The following is a 23,950-nucleotide window of genomic DNA, read 5'->3' on the forward strand; positions in this document are numbered from 1 at the left end:
TTATCAAGATTTAACACCTGTTGTATTTTTATCAGGGCCAGCTCTTTCTGCCTTTAGTACTTAAACTATTATTATTCCTGAAGAAATTGGGCTCACAGCAGTCCATTCCATACAGGATACAGATCCTGGGAAATGACTTTTAATGAAATTCAGTACCAATGTTAAGCTGTTTTAGTGAATTAGAATTGAACTTTACAAAGGATTATATTTATCAAGATTCTCAATTCTCTGCCTAATTTCTCCCATAGAATAGTTTTACAGAGCATCATTGCATTGAAGGAATTGCTTTGGATAAATATAAATTGGTTTACCTGTGAGTAAAATCACAGGCATGTGGGTAGTATACAAATGATTTCTGCTTAACAGAAACTTGTGATCATTTGTGTCTAAGCTCTTACTTTGAAACTAAAATTGCTATAAGTACTTTACACTGTATATTCTGAGGTGATGGGGAATGGAGGAGGCAGGGCACTGGATTCTGTTTCAGTGACAAACACAATCTTGTACCCAGAGAGCTGCCTTTTTAAAAAAAAAAAAAAAAACTATTTATCTCTTCATGAAAAATGGTGACTGTCACTGAAAGATCTTTTTTTTACTCTGTCACAGGCTTCCCAAAGGGCACATAAAATGAAAACGTGGGATTTGACTAGTTAAATAATAAATCAATTTCGAGGTTTTAGCATAGGTGACACCTCCATGGTCGTCTTTTTGGACTGTGATTTCTGGTAATAGCAAGTGAAAAAAAAAAAAAAAACTATTACCGCTGTTGCTATGGATCTTCTATCTGCTGAGGTTCGGGCATCGTTTTGGAGGCTGCAGTGTAAACCCTGTTTAGGGAAGGTAGAATTTCATAATACCAGAGGATTACTGCTGCCTCATGAGCAAACAGAAAATGTAGGTGAGGGAAAAGGTATTGGACTCTGGAAGAAGAGAAAGACAGTGTTTCCAAGGAAGGGGAAAAAGTAGCCTCTTGCTTTTAAGATTGAGAATTCTCTGTGTATTTTTTTTAGAATGGGAAATTTCTCTACTTTCTGCAGAGAGGAGAAAAAGCTAACAGAAAAGGAAATTGGGGAGGTAATAGTAATTCATTTCTTTCTTGTTGTTTATGACTTCTGTGATAAAAGTTACATTTACATAATTGATTTGTTGTGGCAAGAAAATGCCTATAAGTAGTCTTTCGGGTCGGGAGAAAGCTTGTGGAAGATCTGGGGGAAGAGCTGACATCATAGGGATGGTGATTTCAGCTGCTTTTCTGTTTAAGATGTGCAATTTTTTGATGGCGTGTGTACTGAGCCAATAAATTGTTTCTAGACACTTGGAGTCGTTTTGAGTGGCCTTTTTTTTTTTCCCTCTGTAGGCAAAATGAATACTTTTCATTAACAAGGAAAAGCGCTAGATTATCAGTGGATTATATTTGGCTAATTTGGACTATTATTTGGTCGGGGGAAGGGGAGAAGCTAAAGAGAAGTTATCTTTATTTCAAATGACTGGACTTAATATTATTGTTACTTTTCCAGTACGTTCTGGCCATAAAAGTCTCTTTCAGGGAATGATTAAAACAGTTCTTTGGAGCATTGCAAGGCTGAGTAGCATCTCACATTTACTTGAAAATAAGTTTGCTTAATGACTTTTTAGCACCACTTGATTTATGTCTTGGCTGAGAGAAGAGTTCTAAGTAGCATGTAATCCAGTTGCTTTTTTCTAAGAACACTGATGGGTACTGAATACTGTATTACTCTATTGTTGGCTTTTAACTTTTCAGTAGTGTAAAAGGTATAAAGGTCTTCATACCTGAAAAATGAAGATCGTTTTCAGCCCGCGGCTTGCAGGCCCCTGCCTACACTGAGTCTTTCACCCACGTGCCCTGGCATGTGTATGTTTGGATGGCAGTATGTCAGGCAGTTATAGTGTAAGTACGATCCTGATTGAAAGACGAAGCACAGTTTGAGATGATCTTTCAAAAACCCTAACTGGAAAGATGATCTGTATATTGTGAAAGAATATTTTTATTTCATACAGACGAGTGGTGCCAGAGCTTGAGGATTTAATTATTTTTTTCCTGGTAGGACACTAAATCATTTCTTCCTAGCTATTAGAATGAAGAATGTGGCATATTCTGTTCCTCTATGCTATGGAATAATGCCTGCGTGCATCTCCTCAAATGTGAGGTGATGAGATTATAGCGGGTAACCCTTAAGCTCTGAAACTGAATTTTGGGGATTCTGCTCAGGGGTCTGGACTAGGCCATTATTTACAGAAGATGAGGCGTACGTACCTATGTATATATGGAAGGGATCAGGTACCTATTCCAAACCGATTTTGAATTAGATGTAATTAATTTTCTGAGGCAATTCATGTGTAGCAACTTTTCTACTATGTGTAATGACGTTTCCACCAGGAGGTAGTAAGGCTGTAATGTTTGGCCTATGCCTTGAACAAAAGCTTCTGGAAATTTTGGATTTTAACTTCTCCATAGTTAAATAGTTTTGAATGCCTGTGTTTTTTGAAAATAATAATGATGCCCTTTTTCCAGCAGTAATTTTGGACCTTTGTGAATCGAATGCAGCCTTTCTCAACCCCAGTTGTCATCTGAACCACAAAACGGAGAAAAATGATTTAAGTTCATGTTTCCTCAAACTAAGACCATTCTAGATCTAGGAGAGTGGAGTTTATTTATTGCATACAGTGGATTCCTTCAACCAGCAGTCAGCGAACTATAGCCAAGGGCCAATTCCCGCCTGCAGCCTGTTTGTATGGAGCCTGCATGCTAAAAATAGTTTTTACGTTTTTAAGGAGTCATTAAAAAGGAAGAAGTATATGTGACAGAGACCACAAACCGTACCTGGCCCACAAAGCCTAAGACATTTAACCATGTGGCCCTTTACAGAACAGTTTGCTGACCACTGTCTTCGGGTATGGAACCACATTACATTGAGAATTGCTAATCCAAATAAAGGAAATAAAGGAAACGTTTTATAATATTTGCTCTGAGGTTAGCGATACAGGAAGATAATAGAAAAGTTTCTCTTTATTAAAGTGACTTGCATATTGGTCCCATTACTGTAATGCTAAATAGATAGACATTTTTGTTCTCTAGACATAAACTTTAGTGGTTGAATTATATGGAAAATTGCATTGGTAATGATAATGTGATAAACTGTGTGTGTCTGCACACAGGTACATTTTAATATTTTTCTTAGTTTCTAGAACAAGAAAATAAAAGTGAGTGAATTTTATAGAGGAACACAATGGAGGGCACTGATTGCTTTTATCACTCTTTTAAAGACTGATATCTATTAGAGAAGGAAAGTGAATAGAGTGTTAAGTGTCAGACATAATCACGTTTGTTTCCTCCTTGTACTGAATGAGTGTCTTCACCCTACAATTAACATCTCAGGTACCTTGTCAGCAGCTCGGAGAATAGTACTTAATCAAAATGCATTAAAATTATTAGATCATAGCATATGAAATAATCAGGCTCTATCAAATGCCGCCTAACTACTTGATTTAGTGGGGGGAGGTGCTATCAGCCATAAAACATTATATTGGTAGATCACAAAATTATCGAGAGAGAAAAAAAGACTAGCAGGCATTATTTGTAATTTGCTGCTGATTTCTTTTATCTCCATATTCAGTTAACCATGAAGGTCTGTGAGGGTTTTTTTTGTTTCCAGAAAGTGTCAGACCTCATCTCTTCTTTTATCGTGGCATTCTGGCCTTTGTCACTAAGTAGACTCGGGGCTAGGTGCAGACATGATGGAACTACCTGAAACACATGATTTTTCCACTCATCTGCTGAAAACTTGCAGTGGCTCCCTCCTAGCCTGTCCAGAAATTCCTGGGAAAGATGAGTCAAACCAGGCTGCTGAGATGGTCGGGAAAGGCATCACTGGGTAGCTGAACAGGCCTGGCTTTAAGACTGGGTGGGAAGAAGGGAAAGGAAGGAACGGAATGAAATTCGCCAAGGCAAGAAAGGACAAAGGGAGTTCTAAGGTTGTGTTTTTCAGAAATGTTTTATGGGTCCTTTCGGGGTGGGCAGTGAGGATTTGTTTGGTGAGTGGTACTTTCTCTCTGGTTAGGGCTGTAAAATGATAGGGTACAAGTCAGCTCAAGTTGTAGATCACAGATCTTTTTGGGTAGCACACTGTTCAAAGCATTTTAATTACTTTGAATTGCTCATCAAGCTTATTTTGGCTCTGGCAGTTCAAGAACTAATTAGGGAACTTTGTCATTTTGTCTCCATCCTGAGGTTATGTGTTTGTCATTGCCCCTCCCTACCCCACCCCCAGCTAGAAATCACTTGTTATAAAATCAAAAAAGCCAAGTATTTTATAAGGGTTACTTCCAGTTATAAAGTAAAATGACCCTTTAAAGTTCCCAAAGAAACCATATAGCATATTTTTTTGGAGGAAAAAGTCAGATTTTGTACACGTACTAAAATTTGTTACCAGATATTGATTATACTTATCGGAGAATTGCAGTTTTGTTGATTGCTAGATGAACAAAGACTATAAATTTTGACTAATAAGATATCCTAGCCACAGTTGTGCAGAGAACATATAAACAGCCTTTTGTTTATTTTGGTATTTGTTAAAAATTAAAAGATTCAGGGGCACTTTCGTGGCTCAGTCAGTTGAGCGACTGACTCTTGATTTCGGCTCAGGTCATGATCTAATGGTTCGTGAGTTCAAACCCTGCATCAGGCTCTGTGCTGACAGTGTGGACCCTGCTTGGGATTCTCTCTCTCCCTCTCTCTCTCTGTCCCTCCCCTGCTCTCATGTGTGCATGCACATGTGCACACACGCTCTTTCTCAAAAAACAAATAAACTTAAGTAAAAAAAGATTCAACCCCTATTAGTAGATATTTCATAATTTCAGTAGCATTTCCCCACCATTATTTGAATATTTAATTTGTCAAGTGTTGTGCTTTGATAACATGAACAGATTTCAGCAATGTCAGCACAAATCAATGGTGGTTAAAACTGCTGAATATGGGGCGCCTGGATGGCTCAGTTGGATAGGCGACCGACTTCGGCTCAGGTCATGATCTTGCAGTTTGTGAGTTCAAGCCCCGCATCGGGCCTCTGTGCTGACAGCTCAGAGCCTGGAGCCTGCTTCAGATTCTGTGTCTCCCTCTTTCTGCCCCTCCCCTGCTCACACTCTGTGTCTCTCTGTCTCTTAATAATAAATAAATGTTAAAAAAAAAAAAAAACACTGCCGAATCTGTACCTTTAGAGATAGGGGTTAGGATATTCACACGTGCTGTTGACAGTGGAGTGTAGGGTGGGATGCAGATGGGTGTGAGAAAGTTCAGGGAGGATGTTGAAATGCACCCCTGTTTTGTTAGTGTAGCAGATTTGTTCATGTCCGCTAATTTCTGCTATATGTTGGGTGGATCATGGTGCTGATTACAGAGCTAACTTTTATGTTCCTTGTAGTAGTTCTTACTTTAGGTTTTCAGGTACAACTGTTACCGACACAGACATCCCTTTTTTTTTTTTTTTTTTTTACTTGATTTCTGGGTGTATTCTTGTTTATGAACGCACTGCTTCAAATGATTTAAAGAAGTAGATAGGGCATAAAAATTAACAATAAGCATTATTGTTTTAGCCCTGTACACATACACACACATAAACAGACACTCTGGTGGTATTTTTCACTCTGGGGAAACCCAGAGTGGATTGTTGAAAATATCAGTGACCATTCTTTTAGAGTATTCTAGAATCTCCTCCCTATTCTTTGTATTTGCCAAGATTAAAATTCTTTGCTGTTGACACCATTGTGCCATCAGTATCATTTTCTTGGGATCATAGAATGTTAAAGCCAGCAGGACCTAAGAGGTAATTTTCCTCAGTCCTAAGATTCTATTGGGTAACTCCTTGCAAATACAATTTGATTAAATCCGTTCAAAGTATAGATTTGATTAAAGAGAAAAATGTTGGAGGGAAATTATACCGCAGCCACTTTCTCATTAAGAATGAAAAGGTAAGTCTATGTAAAATTCCACTTTTTCAATCAGTGTTAATTTTCTGAAAGAACTCATGGTGTTAATAATTTAGTGCTGTGCTTACAAGCTTCAAACCTATTGATTTTAATTGGAGTTCCCCATCTAGAAGGAAGATAGGCAGCAAGCAAATCAATTTTGTGTTAATCCCGTGCATTTTAATAAGTGTGCTAAAGATTCACCGTAACATTATCTGTGATAGTTCGATATCTGATATGAGGTGTCTCTGCCTTAGATTCTATCCAAAGGTGTTTATTTCTGAAAGTACTAGAATGGCATCCTTTTATTTTACCTCCTGTATGGATAGCATAAAATAAGGCTGTCAGGGTCCATCACATTAAAATGTCCTGTATGTGGGTTTGATTAAATAATGGCCTGAATAAATTAGGATACCTGTTCTGTCATTTCTGTATTAGCGGAGTCGTTGTCTTCCTTTCATTGTATGGCCTCATCACCCTTTCCAAATGAATATTTTATAGTTAGAGCTTGTTATCAATCCCAGGCCGTATTTATATAACATCCTGTCTAGTCAGTAATAATCCCTTTATTTTCCCATTAATGCTTATGGTTAAACCTGATCCCTGATTGAATTGTGTATTTCTATATGTGTTTAGCCCAAGTAAATTAAAAGAAATGTACGGCAGACTGATACACAGACTGTTGCCCTTCGAGACCTTTAATCTCTGCATTAGAGTATGAAATTGCCCTAGACTCTCCAGGACACAAAGCAGTCATGTGGCTCTGGTTAATAGTGATTGCAGATGTGCTTCCAGAATCATAATTGCATGTATTGCTGATATGCATCCTTGTATATATGGCTACTACCAACTCGCTTTTGGGTATAGCTCCATATTACTTGAAGAACTGCTGTTTTACAACCTAAAAAACTCTCCAGTGGAAACAAAAAAATCTCAAAGGTGTCACTTTGGAAAGTTGCTATTATGTTAATCACATGTGAGAATAGGGATTGACTTAGAATTTCATACCTAGTTTAATATCCTTCAGTTTATTGAATGTCATCTCTTTTGCACCAAAAGTCAGAAATCAAACTACAAATGAGAGGATAACCTCAAGGGGCACCTGGATGGCTCATTCAGTTGGGCTCCGACTCTTGATTTTGGCTCAGGTCATCCTGAGGTTGTGGGATTGAGCCCCACATTGGGCTCCTGCTCTCCCTCCCTCCCTCCCTCCCTCCCTCCCTCTCTCTCTCTCCCTCCCTCCCTCCCTCCCTCCCTCCCTCCCTCCCCCTCCCTCCCTCCCTCTCAAATAAAATAAATTAAAAAAGGAAAGGATAACCTCACGCCAAAGATTGCATCCAAAGATGGGCCCCAGGTAAACACCCTGCAAATATCCAAGGGCTGCAAACGGAGCCCCATCCTTAATGAGCTTATTTATTAGAAAATGGAAAGATCATGGCAATGAAAGAGAATACAAAGATAATAAAATGTGTGCTGTAATGGAGGTTCAAGCAAAAAGCTGTGGGAGGGCAGGGGGTGAAGCAATTGATTCTGTTAGGTGATCAGGTTACCCTGGGGAGTTGGAAAGGTGTGTTTTGTGTTTTTTGTTTGTTTGTTTGTTTGTTTGTTTGTTTGTTTAAGGGATGTGGTATTTCCAGAGATGGGGAAGACTTCGGGTGTTGACAGAGAAAATGGCATGACTCAAAGGCTCAAAAATAAGAAAGTAAAACTGTTCCCCGATGGAGCATTGCATTTAAGTTTGTATGTCTAAGGTACTATTCACTGAAGCAATTGTGTTTGGTACATGATAAGATACCCGTGAAATTTTCCCTCTGGGCACTTAGTTTTGGTGGTTGTGCTAGTTCTGTATATGGGCAAGTATCATTATGTTACTTTCTGAATTTACAATTAGAGGAAGACTAACAGAACCTCAGGTCCTATGCAAGCTGAACTTCTGGTCCCCCTTCACTTCCTGGAGCAGTCACTCATATGTCCTGAGACATGGTCCCCTGTGAGGGGTGAGAGGTCAGTCTGGACAGTAACTCACTCTGTCGCTCTTTACCCATCCTTATTCTTAAGCCTGCTTCATTATAGTATCAGAGTTGGGACTTGAATGCAGTTTGCTAGTGGTTCTGAATTCCTTACGGCAACAGTAGAATAGTAGGAACTTTTCATTTGAGCCACTGTGCCATTACCACTATAAAATCAGCCATGTGGCTGGTGCCAATTCATCCCCTGACTTAATGACTCCTTCAAAACTAGAGTTTGGCAACTGCTATTGATACGAGGAGGAGGAGAACAAAGTGACTTGGCTTCTAATACCTCACACATTCACAGTGTCAAACCAGTAAGGGATCGAGAGATCATTGAGCCCACCTCTTTCCCTCATTTTACAGATGGTGAAGCCGACAGTTAATCGCTGAGTTCTTGTCATTTCCGGGATAAGCAAAATTAAGGCAATTTTGCCTGACCTCTCTGCTTTCTTTACCTCTGTACTACTTCTAAGAAACCAGACCTCCTTCTTCCTTTGGAGTGGCTGGAAGGTCAGAAAGAAGTGAGCTAAATGATGCAATGGAATTTGCATCCAGCATTTATTGTGATGATAGCCTTGACTTTTGGTTTATTGAGAGAAGAATGTGATTGTTTGCAGGATGTTTCCTTCCCCTGCCCCATGGCTATAATTAAAGGTTTCAGGGAACTTCAAATCCCAGAAAGTTAGTCAAAACGACACAATTAGTTATTTCCTTTAATTTAAGAGGTCTGCAATCCAAAGATGATTTACCTGGCTGAACAGAATAGTGTGACGTTTCTAATTTCAATTAAAATAACAGGAATTTAAAGATCTCTATAGGAAATAGAGCTAATAAAAGCACTGCCTGTTAGGAGTCTGTTTCTGAAGGATTTCCAAGAGTGGGGGGAGGTTATGGTTGAATTTCATCTCGTTCTTTCTGCATTTCATTTTTCTTTAGAAAAAACTGTGATATGTGGTAAAGTGACAATAGAATCAAAGAGATGTCTCTTTCTTCTTTACTCAACTGTAAATTGAACTGTCTTACCAACATGTGTAAAGAACCACATTCTTCATGTCCCAGAATGTGTCCTGCTTACGTCATTGTTCTTTCCCTCAGCCCTGAGCTTGGGTACAGAGGAGAAAGCACATTAGGGGGGCAGAGGAAGCTCTTTTATCCTCTCTTGAGTAGGAGGAATTCCGATGAAGGAATATTTTCAATTATTCTTTTGTTCTTAAAGGTGAAGTAGACTCAAAATTGTTCAGCAGGAGAAACTCCTTAAACTGCTATGTTATTCACGCTGCGACGTCAAAACCTTTCGTACTGGGTGCCCAGGTGGCTCAGTCAGTTAAGCGTCCAACTTCAGCTTAGGTCATGATCTCATGGTTCATGGGTTCAAGCCCTGTATCAGGCTTTGCACTGTCGGTGTGGAGCCTGCTTGGGATTCTCTTTTTCCCTCTCTCTCTCCCCCTCCCCTGCTCTCTATCTCAAATAAATAAATAAACTTAAAAAGAAAAACCTTTCGTAATAATTCTAATGAAGTTATCCTTTGCTAGAATATTTTCTAAGTATTTTTGCTAATGAGGTACATTTAAAAATAGGAATAATAAACTAAAGGAAAAATGAAAAAGTGCTTATAGACTTAATTTTATTTCTGCCTTATGAACACATTTTTCTTGTTGCTATGCACAGAATTGCTAGAAGCTTAAATTGTTGCTTAAGAGCACAAAATAATACTGTATGAGGCCTTTGACTTTATCCTTTGCCAGTAAGATCAGGGCTGCCTCATCCATCTCAAAAGTGCCTTTTAAGTGGTGAGCAAAGACGGGGGCTCCACTGTGAGTTGATAGAATGCTGTCTGATGACCACGAGGAAGACCAGGGTTGTTGTAACCATACTTTTGACTACAGTTCATTTATTTCATTGCATGTACGTAAAACCTGGCAATTTGACACCTGCTGTATGTTGCAAAAGCAAATTCTAATAACTTCTGAGAGAGATACAAAAATGAGAGTGTGCCATAAAAGTAGGCAAACTAGGAACATTTTCTTTATGCACCTAGATAAATATTTTGAGCTCTCAAGCATGGAAATACAAACTCAGATGACTGACCACCTAAAGAAGATTGACCTCAAGCCCAACTCTCCATGTTTAATTTGAAACATGTACAGACATACCAGTTTTTACCTTAGTTCTTATTCTGTCACAGACAAAATATAGTGCAGCTCAATATTTTACTTCAGAAATAGAAATCTCAGAGGTCTCTTAAGAACTCCATAAATTTTTATCAGATACTTGTAATATGAACCTGAGGTTGTACAAAGTGGAAGAATACTCTGCCAACATCATGTTCTCCAAAAGTTTAGAAAAAAATATGAGTTTGTTTTATTCTTATTATTAAAATAATCTGAGTTTTCACATGGTCATGTGAACAATTCTATGCCCATATAAAATCTAGAACAAAAGTATTATTTTTATTCTTGGACAATTTCATCAATTTGAGGATCTTTTCAAATGAACAGAATGGAAAACATTAGTATTAAGGGTTACGGAAGTGTGAGAAAGCTGGAATTGGAGCGCTTGACTTCCGGACGTTGGATCTGATGGGTATCATGGTTTGGAATACCATCGCTACCTTGCCTCCCACACTCCAGAGGGTAGTGCATTCCAGTTTAGTTATTGGCATGAAAAAACAATGGGCCAAATATAGTAACCTTGCCAGAAAGTCAAAATTACATACAGGTCACTCCTCTGTAGAATTGTAGTATAAAACATTTGGTAATCATGCATATCTACAGGGATCAATCAATAGCATAGTGATTCCAAAATTGGAAGAAATCCTATCATTTGGAGAAGAGGAACATTCTATTTTAAGTTTTTCAAATTCTTTTAAAATTTTTCAGACTCTTTAAGCGTAAGGATATTACTAAGTACACATTGGACAGTTCCGTGATCTGTTCATGATGGAAAATAATTTTGGTTTTATAGCCAAAGGATAAAATTTAAGTTACAAATTAATCCGAGCTGTAGTGAAAGCTTCTTAGACTTAAGAGAAGACCTGGGTTCAAGTTTGAGCCTTGCCACCAGTTAACTACCTTATATCCTTGAACAATTTATAATCTCTGTAGGCTACAGGATTTTTTCCTCTATAAAAATTGATTTTGGATCAGATATTTGCTAAGTTCCCATCCATCTCAAAGATCCTATCATTCTTTTAATTTCAGGATTTCTGTTTCCCTTCTTAACCTCTCCCTACCTCTGCCATCATTTTGACATAAATGGCCTTAAATTTCATAGCTTCCATATGATGGTATTAGCCTGGGACCCAGTGGGCATACAATAAATGCTTGTTACTGATGGTGGTGATAAGGAGTTGGTCTAAGTGACCTATACATTTCCTTCCAGCTGTAAAAGCCTGTGACTGTTACAGTTCTATCAAGGGAGAAGTCAGCTGTGCTTGGATCATATATAGCACTTTAAAAAGGTGGATAGTGTCTGGGCGCCTGGGTGGCTCAGTTGGTTAAGCATCCAACTCTTGTTTTTGGCTCAGGTCATGATCTCGCATTTTAGTGGTTTGGAGCCCCTTATCCAGCTCTGCGCTGACAGTACAGAACCTGTTTGGGATTCTCTTTCTCTCCCTCTCTCTGCCCCTCCCCCACTCGCGCTACCTCTGTCTCTCTCAAAATAAATACATAAACTTAAAAATAAAAAGATAGTGTCCGGTCGTCTTGAACACAACCAGTGCTGAGAGATAGATGGCTGTTGACTTTAAATCTTTATTTTTTTTCTGGCAGTATGTCGATTAGGAAACACTCAACAACCTTTTGAAGAAGTGGTTATAGGGCAATTGAAACAATCTTAACATAGGCAGTCATAATAGAACTAATTGCAGGTGAGGCTGGTGGAGCCCCTAGAAAATGACTTCTATGCATTCTATTTGTTAGATGACAGGTACTAATATAGACATGGACGTAATCCAGAAAAGCATTCCTCTCTAGCTTGGGAGAAGTGGGTGCATCTCTAGTCCTGAGTATATTGTTGGGTTACAGTTTTCAGTTATTCTCTGTAACTGTCTAGGCATCCTCAGTTCACAGCAGGTCACTCCTGGTGTTACCACTTGAGACTATGAAAAGAGTAAGAGGCCTTCCTTTCTAAGCCTGATATCATTAGCACATTCTTTGCTCATCATTTCCTGTTTACCCCTCTTCATCAGCGAGTCACTGGTAGGCTTTGTAAAGTGCAAAAAGTATGTAGCCAAGAGCATTCATAGTATGGATTTTATTAAGGTAGGGAGGCAAGTGCAAAACCTAGTGTGAGGTCAGCTTTGCTCAGCTGGGTTCTTGCTTCTTGAGGGTTCTTTCACTTGCAGTCGGCCCTTCCTGGTCAAATTCTCTGAGAAATCTACCTCCTCTTCTTCCCTAACTCTATTGTTTTTACTCTCAGCTCCAGACTAGAAGTTTTACTTTACCTCAGATTCAAAGAAACTAGATTTTGTACCTTTGGTTCTTTACTACTTTTGGCTTTCCAGGTCCCCACCTCAAAGCCAATTCTAATTGTGTCTACAGTTTTCTCGTTCCTCCTGATTTTGCCTAGTCCCAATGCCCCTGATGGGGTTCAGGATATGCTATCCCAAAATATAGCACCTTGGCATGTTGAATATGTTAAGGTAAAGGAGTTTGAGAAAGTAGCAGAAGCAGGAAGGTCGCTCTGACTGACTCTGCCCCTTCCCGTCCTCCTTGCCCTCCTTCCCTGAAGCAGGTCATAAGATCCTCATGTGAGAGGTGTTCTCATGGTACCAGAAAGAAAGGAGCATCCTTATCTTTAAAGACAACAGGATGCCAAGAAGAATCTGAACAAACTGGCCTTGCTAAGTCTCCCCCGTTCACCACATTTCTTTGTCCTGTCACATCTTTCCACAATTTCTCACTCTTTCTCCAACCTAGCATCAAAATACATTAGTTTAACCATTTCTTTGAGTCTTCATTTCCTTATGGAGGCTCTGGTGTCATGTAAAACTGACATGAAGTAAATGTATATGCTTTTCTTCTGTTAGTCTTTGTGAGTTTAATTTTCAGACCCAGCCAGGGACCCTAAGACGTTCGAGGGAAACCTTTTTCCCTCTCCACCACCACCTTCCCACAATTTGTACCCATTTTCTAGTAGCTAAACTTTTACTCTTTGCCAATGTTGACTGGTAACTCAAAACCATCATCAATTAGATCTGAACCTATTATGTACCCTATTAACACATAGACTATTGTGTTAAAAAATGTTCAAGGATATTTATGCAAAGAGTATGAGCCATTGCACTCTGGGCTATCCTACCTCTGTTTTGTGGCGTCTCCTGGGGTCCTGGCCTCTTGAGTAGTGAAGGAATAAACTGAAGTAATTACAAAAAAAAGGTGGGGGGGTATGGGTTACATTGTGTGTGTTTTTCTAAATATTACTTTTCTGGTCTTATTTGAGGGTAGGCACTAATTTTAGAGATGTGTCCTTAGAAGTATTGCAGACTTAATTTTTTAAGTATAGCTATGTATATATAAATACCAAAGTCCCTTTGGTTTTATTTTAATCTCCTAAGTTGTCCACTTTCAGTGTGCACAGTTAGAAGATAGCCACAGTCTTGCCGAGGAAAAATAGGGGTGACAAGTTCCCTATAATCAAGGATACAAATTTCAGATGTCTGCTCAGTGGTTCCCAATGCTGATGTCAAGTCTGGTGCCAAAATGACTACATAGGAAGTAGTTTGTAGTACTTTAAAACAAGAACTTATTGCTGGGCCCTAATTTCAGAGATCCTGAATCAGTAGTTTGGGGATGAGGCCTAGGTATCTGCATTTTAAAAGTTGTACTGGTGTAACTGGGTGGCTTAGTCACTTAGGCGTCTGACTCTTGGTTCCGGCTCAGGTCATGATCTCACGGTTTGTGAGTTTGAGCCCCATGTCAGGCTTCCAGCTGACAGTGTGGAGGCTGCTTGGGATTCTTGTCTCACTCTCTCTCTGCCCCTCCCCTCCTTGTGCTCCTTCTTTCTCTCTCTCTCAAAATAAATAAACAAAATAATAATGTTTAGCCAGGAGTGAAGACTCCTTAGAGAACCCTTATGAGTCCTTCCAGCCCCCTGATTCTGTGAGTTAAGTATGCAGGAAGCCTTCTTCCCTCTGCCCCTGACTTGCCACAGTAAGATATCCCTTTTAGACATCCTAAGAGTATTCCCGTAGTGAAAGGTTGTTGCCGGTTATTGTTTTATTAGTAATGATAACTTCTGTCTAAGACTCAAGTTTGTAATAGTGTAACTACAGCTGAAGAGTTCAAATCCAAGCAAAGGACAAGTACAGAACGTCAAGGAATAATGTAAGTGTCCTGAGGTGCACCTGTGAAGTTCCCATTTGCATGGACCTGTTTTTGTGGGGCATGTAGAAATCAACTACCATTAGTTTTAAATCAATGTGAAGTTAATGTAGCCATTCCTCCCATTTGCTGCTACATAACTTAGAACTCCATCCTGCAATACAGCTTTGAGAAGGCAATGCAAATACAGATATAGTAGTAAACTGAGATTTTGCAGTAGAGGTAGGAAGAGTAGGAGATTTTAATATTCTTTGGAAATTCTTAATATAATATTAATTTTCTTTTTCTTTAATATTTTAATATTCTTAAGATTTGATTTGGATGCAGAGGGAGTTGACTTGACGTGACTTTCTTAGAGATTCTGAAGAAGAGTGGTGTGAATGAGCAGGCCAATCAGCTTCTTCATATAGATCTTTTCTTTTTTTAAATATGTGAAATTTATTGTCAAATTGGTTTGCATACAACACCCAGTGCTCATCCCAACAGGTGCCCTCCTCAATACCCATCACCCACCCTCCCCTACCTCCCACCCCCCATCAGCCCTCAGTTTGTTCTCAGTTTTTAAGAGTCTCTTATGCTTTGGTTCTCTCCCACTCTAACCTCTTTTTTTCTTCTTCCCCTCCCCCATGGGTTCCTGTTAAGTTTCTCAGGATCCACATAAGAGTGAACACATATTGTATCTGTCTTTCTCTGTATGGCTTATTTCACTTAGCATAACGCTCTCCAGTTCCATCCACGTTGCTACAAAGGGCCATATTTCATTCTTTCTCATTGCCACGTAGTACTCCATTGTGTATACATATAGATCGTTTTCTATTGCATTACTTGCGATGTTTACCATTTATTTGCTTGACTCTGCCCTTGCACGAAAAACAGAAAGGAAACCTATCTTAATAAAGATTTGGTATACTTTGGTTTAAGAAGCTGGTGAGATGGGGAAGGGAAAGAGAGTACTTGGGTATTATCTATCCAAGATTCAGGAATTGGTAAACAGGGCAGGGATCTTTATCCTTCAGGTAGACAGGGAGGTGAGATTATTATACTCGTGAAGAGTTGTACAAACATTGTAAATGATGGAACTTTCTCTTTTTGTTTCTCCAACATGGTATTCCTGGATTTATGATGGGAAGCTATTCATGAGCTAGGATTCACTTCAGAGCTTTTTTAAAATTCAAAATGTGACTTGATTTTTAAATCTTTGTTTACATACTTTCAGAAACTCATTTTATTATAGGACAGCCATGTTCTCCCTGGAGTTGATTGTTTCAGTCAAATCCTTTTAAAACGTGAATTAAGGAGATTAGGATTTAATCTTTGTTGCTTACAACAAAATCTTGTTATAAAGTTAAAGGAATACACTTGCTAGTCCAGAATGTATTATCAGGGAGTGCACACTATGTATTTTTTTAGTCAGTGGTATACTTACAACTTCAGATTTGTATTGTAGCTATATCAGAAAAATGGAAAGATTTATTACTTTTCTTTTTCCAAATCCACTGAATTTAGGAACTTACTGAGAGGTAAACCTATCACAAAGCTTTGGTGAATATTTCTGCCACAAAGTACTGGAAAGACCAGAACCATCACCACAAGTAGAAAGAGGTAACTTGTGGGTTAGCTGCTAAATAATATTAATCACAACGAAGTACAATGTCTTGCTAAGGGAACAACAGGGAAGTCAATAATGATGGTGATACTCAAGGTTTAGAGAAGGTATATAACAAAATGTAAGCGTTAAGACCCATTTGCAGCCTCCTGGAAATCTAAGTTATTTTTACAAGCCCATATGGAAGCTCCAGATATATTTGTTCTATGTGGGTATAGAGATGGGAGGGGATAACAAGTAGCTTGCAAATATCAAAGAGACTACTACATGGAAAGTGCATCTCTGAGGAATGGAAAAAATCCAATCGAGGAGAATGGGGAAGCTTATAAATTAAGCAGGTCATGTACAAACTGAATTTTGGACAGGTTGAAAAAAGAAAAGTTGGTGACATTCTGTAAAAGTAGGCATAAGCTTTTAGGTTACTCAAAGGCAGGCAGTTTAATGGGATCATAGTGGGTCTGTTTGATGACAGTGCCACAAAGAACTGGATGAGAAACAAAAATAAGCTTTGATGATCTTGTTGTCTAATAAAAGAAGAACTAAGGGATCATGCTAACTCTGAAATTGTCTCCTGAAATTGTTGAATAGGTAAAATTGTAGTAAATGAAGAGATAATCTAGGTCCAATTGACAGATTAAATACATGTAGCTCACCAGAACTAGATAGCATCCTTTTATATTTTGACGCATTTAGGTATAAATTAATAACATGCCTATTTGGGGGAGGTTTGGAAATACTGTGTTTCTACTGGATCAGGAGTATATATTCGGCAATGTGAGTTTAAATAATGATACAAATATTGTCTTGTTGGAGGAAAATTTGGATTAAAAATTGTATAAGGTGAAGGATATTTCTGAATCAGGAAAGGACAGTGAATTTATGAGCAGAAGTCATACCGAGGCATTTGTAACCTAAAACACCTATGCTTGATTCCAGATTTTATTGTAGCAAAATGTTGATTTCTAGATTCCTACTGTGGGATGAGTTGCAAAAGTTCAACATATTACCATTTCCAAACGAGCACCAGCATTTATGATCAAGGCAGAGAAGAAGCTTATTTCAACCATCAATGAAAATATTACATACAGATACGATCCCAGGCAAAGAAAAAAAAAAAAAAACTTGTAGATTCTTGAGCCTTTTGCATTCTGTGTTGTTTACATGGTGGTTTAGGAGTACAGGTGGAATAATTGGAATATCAGAGAGAAGAAGAGTTAAGAGGTAATATTTTGCTGCCAGAATGTTAGAATTTTAAACAATTTACCTACTTTATAGCTCAGGTTAAGTGCTCTGTCACCATCGCTACCCTTGCATTAATGTGCAGACCCTGCCTAGTCCACTGCTTCATCCTAAAAAGTGCCTGGCCCCATATTTCTGAAGTATAATTAACATACAGTGTCATGTTAGTTTCAAGCATACAAGGTAATGATTCATACATTAGTGCTCGCCACAATAAATGTAAACATCTGTCACCAAACAATGTTATTGTAATATTGTTGACTATTTTCCCTATGCTATACTTTTTACCTCTGTGACTTATTTATTTTATAATTGGAAGTTTGTACCTTTTAATCCCCTTTATCTATTTCAATCTGCCCCCCACCCTTTCTTTGGCAACCATCAGTTTGTTCTCTGTATTTAAGAGTCTGTTTTTTTGTTTGTTTTGGTTTTTTAGATTACACATACAAGTGAAGTCACATGGTATTTGTCTTTCTCTGTCTGGATTATTCCACTTAGCATAATACCCTCTAGTTTCATCCATATTGTCACAAATGGCAAGATCTTGGTCTTTTTGATGGCTGAGTAATATTCCATCGTGTGTGTGTGTGTGTGTGTGTGTGTGTGTGTGTGTGTGTGTGTGTGTGTATACCATATCTTCTTTATCCATTCATCTATCAATGAACACTTGGGTTGCTTCCATATTTTGGCTATTGTAAATAATGCTGCAATAAACATAGGGGTACATCTATCTTTTTGAATTAATGCTTTCATTTTCTTTGGCTAAATACCTAGTAGTGGTATCACTGGATCATATGATATTTCTATTTTTAATTTTTTTGAGGAACCTCCATACCGTTTTCCACAGTAGCTGCACTAATTTACATTCCCACCAACAGTGCATGCAGGTTCCTTTTTCTCCACATCCTTGCCAACACTTGTTATTTTTTGTCAGCCATTCTGACAGGTGTAAGGTGATATCTCATTTTGTTTTTCATTCACATTTCCTTGGTGATTAGTGATGTTGAGCATCTTTTCATGTGTCTGTTGCCCATCTGTATGCCTTTAGAAAAATGTCTGTTCAGGTCTTTTGCCCATTTAAAAATCAGATTATTTGTTTATTTGTTGTTGAGTTGTATAAGTTTTTAAATATATTTTAGATATTAACCTCTTATTGGGTGTATCGTTTGCAAATATCTTCTATTCAGTAGGTCGCCTTTTTGTTTCGTTGATGGTTTCCTTTGCCGTGCAAAAGCTTTTTATTTTTGCGTAGTCCCAATAGTTTATTTTTGCTTTTGTTTCCCTTGCCTGAGGAAATCTATCTAGAAAAAAAATGTTGCTAAGGCCAATGTCAAAGTAAAGAGTACCTGGCCCTTTGACAGGCATCAGAGATAACATTTTGCTGCATGGGCTTGTTTTGTGGTAACAGGATCAGCTAAGCCCGGTTAGTGTGGGTGATCTAGTAGAATATGGACTATTTGGCTGTTTGGGATTATAATTGCCCTAACAAAGCACATGTGGAGAGTCAAGGGAGTTTATATGCTTTTAAAAATGTGTTATTGTCTTATGTGATTTATTTTCCTTCATTTCAAAAAATTTGATGCAAAACATTTGTGTTTTCTTTCTTTCTCTTTCCTGCCCCCACCCCCTTAGAATAACATAGCTGATCCAGAAGAACTGTTCACAAAGTTAGAACGCATTGGGAAAGGCTCCTTTGGAGAAGTTTTCAAAGGAATTGATAACCGTACCCAGCAAGTGGTTGCTATTAAAATCATAGACCTCGAGGAAGCCGAAGATGAAATTGAAGACATTCAGCAAGAAATAACTGTTTTGAGTCAGTGTGACAGCTCATATGTAACAAAATACTATGGATCATATTTAAAGGTAATGTGTGTGTTGTATTATTTAAGTCATAAGGTATTTTCATTATAAGTTTTTCTTTCTTTTTTTTAATTCTGTTTTTTGAAAGGCAGTGTCTTAAATTAGGATTTGGCAGTCTTTGGGCTCCAGGCAGAATCCAGCTCCATTTATAGTGCCAAATAGACCGTTTTTAGATTTAGCAGCTGTGTCCTGAATGCATCCCAGTGCTCAGCTGCACCGTTATTCCACACCTGAACTTTGGGTCAATGGAGGAGCAGTAATACAGCTGGTCCTTGAGACACATCCTTTGTCAGGAAAGAGCTTTCCCCCTGGGCTTTCACACATTATTCTCAATGGTCCAGTCTGTCTCAACCTCAGCATTGATGGAATATGTAAGTATGTCATTTATTCCATTGAGTTGTGGTTATTTACACATCTTTCTCTCCTTCCAGATTATGAGCTCCTTGATGGCAGGGAGTTTAGTTCAACCAGTCTTGGTTTTCACATTTAGCATAAGACATGGAACATCTCAAGCACATGATAAATACGTGTGGAAGTGGAGTCAAATGGAACACTATCTGCCCCCCCACCTTTCCCAAAAGTTGGAATTTTAGTTTCCAGGATCATGGAATTAGTAGACACCTTAAGTTGCAGCAGATGGAGATGTGACTGCATAACAGAATACTCTCTGGTTAGTAAAACCCAAGAGTTAGGGGCGCCTGGATGGCTCAGTTGGTTAAGCATCCAATTCTTGATTTCGGCTAAGGTCATGATCTCACATTTTGTAAGTTTGAGCCCCACATTGGGCTCTGAGCTGACAGCTTGGAGCCTGCTTCAGATTCTCTCTCTCTCCATCTCTCTCTGCCCCTCTCCTGCTTGTGCTCTCTCACTCTCTCAAATTGAATAAACTTAAAACACACACACACACACACACACACACACACACACACACACACACACACAAGAGTTCTTGGGTTCCAGAGTTAGAAGTCGGGATGCGTGTCTATTGAAATTTGAAGAATAAATAGTTAGAAAAATCTAGCTTAAGGGACTCCTGGGTGGCTCAGTCGGTTAAGCATCCAGCTCTTGATTTCGGCTGAGGTCATGATCTCATGGTTTGTGAGTTCGAGCCCCACATCCTGCAGAGCGCTGACAGTGCGGAGCCTGCTTGGGGCTTTCTCTCTCTCTCTCTCTCTCTCTCTCTCTCTCTCTCTCTCTCTCTCTCTCTCAAATAAATAAATAAACTTAGAAAAATCTAGGTTAGAGTTAAAATTATTTTAAAATTAAAAATTTTTATCATGTTAAAGTTTTTCAAAGGAAGGCAATACTAGTTAGATTTTTGCTTTTCAGGGTTTACAAGGGGAGGAAGAGGTTTTTTGTTTTTTGGTTCATTGGTTTTTTTTGTTCATCTATCTCTGGGCCAAAAGGGGTGTGTTTATAACTCATTAGCTATTGGCCTCCATAAGAATGAATGCTATTTTTTATATTCTAATGACCAAATAAACCCTAGGGTAATCTATCTATCCATATTAGTTACTACCGATTCAGAAATCATGAATTTCACTTTCTTTTTACTAAGCCTGTTTATTCTCATATTACATGAATTAGATGAATGTGGTGTGAATGCACAGTAGAGTAAAGCATTAAACAGCCAGGCGCTCCGTGTCACACACTGTATTAGGTGCTGGAGATATAAAAATGAGTGACTCCTGTCATTAAGGAGTTCACAATCCCATATTGTACTAAAAGGGTGCAGGTTTTGTGATTAAGTACGTACAAGGTACAGATGGGGCACAGATAAACAAGTAGTCACTTCTGTCACTTTGAAGAGAGGCTAATGGTGTGAAGGAAAGGCTTCCAGGAGGAGATGATAATGCCAGTAATTCCTATACAATTTACTTTTTTAAATTTTTTTAATGTTTATTTCTTTTGGAGAGAGAGAGGGAGCAAGGGAGGAACAGAGAGAGGAAGACACAGAATCTGAAGCAGGCTCTAAGCTCTGAGCTGTCAGCATTGAGCCAGATAGGGGGCTCGAAATTACAAACTGCAAGATCATGACCTGAGCCGAAGTCGGATGCTCACCTGACTGAGCCACCCAGGCGCCCCCCCCCCCAATTTACTTCTAAGTGTTAGCCATTACTCTCACACAATTATTTGATTCTTTGTGGCATATTTTGCTTTTGCAGTCTTTCCTACAAAACTTATTTAGCGGGTCAGATTCTTTTTAGGAATCCTGAGAGATCGCTCAGTCTCAATATGTTTAGGTCTCCCTCCTGATCCCATAGCAGGCTTGGTTTAAGACAGCCTCAGGAATTTGCTGTTGTTGTGGTTGTGGTTGTTGTGTGTTTGCTCATTCTGGTTTACACTTTCTGGATTGAATACTGGTAATTCAAGACCTACTCTAGAGCAAATTTAAACCTTTGCTATTCTTAGGCACCTGTAACAGATAAGCTATTTTTGGAACTGACTTAACATATTAAATAAGCCCTATTTCAAATGGAGTTTTCTATATTATATTGAAACTGGGTACCGAAATGCAACTGACTGTTTTATTGGTTGCTTATAGCATTTTTAATTAATGTTCAGTACTCTCGTGGCAAATGAATTATAGTTCTGTTTGTATTATTTATTTGTATGAGTTCACATTTTTAAAAAATTCCCCTCATAGTGTACATGTACCAGTCATCCAATAAGTACTTAATGTTTAAATAAATAAATCTGATTGTTTTGTCCAAATCTTGATTATAGAATGTTCTTAGACTGGCCAATGATACACAGCCATTATCCATGATGTCTTCATAAAGGATTAAATTGAAATTATTTTTATCTCCTTTACCCATCATTAATTAAAGTCCACAATGTGAAGGACTACTTTGAAGAAAATAGCACTTCTTGATAAAATTGTAGAAATTTATATATGGCTGATATTAGTTATTTATATCCTGAATCTATTTACATTAAAGTAAGTAAATGTGTGTATTATCTCTGTACACATGTTCATATATACAGACAAAGGAAAAGAAATAGCTTATGATTTTATAACCTTTTAATATCATTTATTTAAATTGACCAACTTGTTTGTTTTCAGTTTATATTACAACATGGGACTTTTGTGGGCTTGCTTTTTTTTTTTTTAAACTAAAATCACATCAAATATAACAAGGTTCTGTTTAATGCAGGCAATATAACTCAAGGCTACATCATCTAAGTATCATCAGGGAACTGCATTATCAATCGTTGTGGCACATCCTTCCATTTCAGATGACATAGGGGATTTTGTGAGTCAAGTTAATTGAGTAGAGTATGATATGGGTTTTTCTCAGGTTGTCTTTACTCAGGATATCATACATAGCCGAGACCTCACTGTAGGCTGGAGGAAAAGTTCTTGCATTTGAGAGAAAATTATATGCTCTCTGAAACTGTATTCAGTTGTAGTGATTTCCTTGAAACATACAAAAATGTACAAGGTATTCATTTTGACTGAGCTCACTGTATAACTTCATTTTTAAAAACAAGAGTAAAAACCAGACAAACATCAGTATGACCACAGTATTTTGCTTTAATTTTAGTTCACTGCAGATTTTCTTGAGAGACAAAGTTAGTCTTTATGAAGAGTGCTAACATAAGCAAACCCTTCCCTTCTGATCTCATAATATTGGAAAAATCTTTTATAATCTTTAAATATTTTTCTAGTTCGATGTAAATCTTAAAGTGAAGCTCACTCGGGCATTGAATAGAATTTGAATCATGCCTTTATTTGCTGCTGAAAATCGCCTTTAGATTTCTGTTTATGTTAAGGAAATATGCCCCCCTCCACATACCACCGCCACTGATATTTATCAAAAAAGAAAAAGGAATTGAGTGATTGAAGTAAAATATTCCAGAATAGAGTCTGCAAAATTTTGTGACCTTCTCACTGTTTTTCCTGAGACTTCTGTGTGTGTTTATTCCCAGTGTATGGTGAATGTTTCTGGAATCTTCTTTAGTTAAAAAAAATTTGGGGGGGAGAATTTTTTTATAAAACTTGAAGGAAATTGCAGAGGAAAAAATTTTCTCCTTCTTACAGTGTTTTTCCCTCAAAATAAATACAGCTTTACACTTCACAGAACACACCTCTAAGGAGCCCCATATTAGATTCAGTTTAGCAGGCCTTTATTCATTTATTGAGTGCCCTACTATGTGCATTCCTTTCAGTCTGCATACTTGCCCTGGTCAGTCTCATTTACTTTATCTTGACAATTTCTGAATTCATGTCTCTGGTTCTAGCCTGTCTCCTTAGCCCCAGATGGATATATCTAACTTGCTTCATATTACCCACTTATCTGTGGGTACATCAAGTACCATAACCTGAATGATGGCGAGTAGCATTTGAACAAGAACTTGAACATGGTTTGGATGAGGGTGGAGTATAGACAAGGCATTCTAGTTTGGAAGAAAATGATTCAGGGGTAGTAAAGCATCTGGCAAGATGATCTCTCCTGTCCCTTGCAGTTCTATAAAATTTGACATGCTGTTTCCTTTTTATTGTGGTAAAATATGTATCATAAAATTTACCATTGTAATCATTTTAAGCCTACCGTGAGTAGCAGTGAGTATATTCATATTGCTGTGCAACTATCACCACCATCCGTCTTCAGAACTTTCTCATCTTCATCAGTCAAAACTCTGTACACATTTGGGGTGCCTGGGTGGCTCAGTCGATTAAGCATCTAACTTTGGCTCAGGTCATGATCTCACGGTTCGTGAGTTCAAGCCCCACATGGGGCTCTCAGCTGTCAGCACAGAGCCTGCTTTGGATCCTCTGTCCCTCTCTCTGCCCTCCCCTCCTTGCACACTCGCACTTGCTCTCTCTCTCTCTCTCAAAATGAATAAATAAACTTTGAAGAAAAAAAAGAATGAAGCTCTCTACACATTAAACTATAACTCTCCAGGGGCACCTGGGTGGCTCA

The 23,950-nt window shown here is 38.3% G+C and overlaps 1 protein-coding gene across 2 annotated transcripts in view; it reads left to right on the forward strand.

The window, feature by feature from the left end:
* Positions 1-23,950, forward strand: part of STK26 (serine/threonine kinase 26) — a 54,093-nt gene that overhangs the window by 12,782 nt on the left and 17,361 nt on the right. For both annotated transcript variants that reach the window (XM_042973817.1, XM_042973816.1), the window contains exon 3: positions 18,795-19,025. In XM_042973817.1, the coding sequence (XP_042829751.1) occupies positions 18,795-19,025 (231 nt within the window). The remainder of the gene's footprint in view (positions 1-18,794; positions 19,026-23,950) is intronic.

The sequence above is a fragment of the Panthera tigris genome, chromosome X (assembly GCF_018350195.1).
Source record: "Panthera tigris isolate Pti1 chromosome X, P.tigris_Pti1_mat1.1, whole genome shotgun sequence".
Taxonomy (NCBI): domain Eukaryota; kingdom Metazoa; phylum Chordata; class Mammalia; order Carnivora; family Felidae; genus Panthera; species Panthera tigris.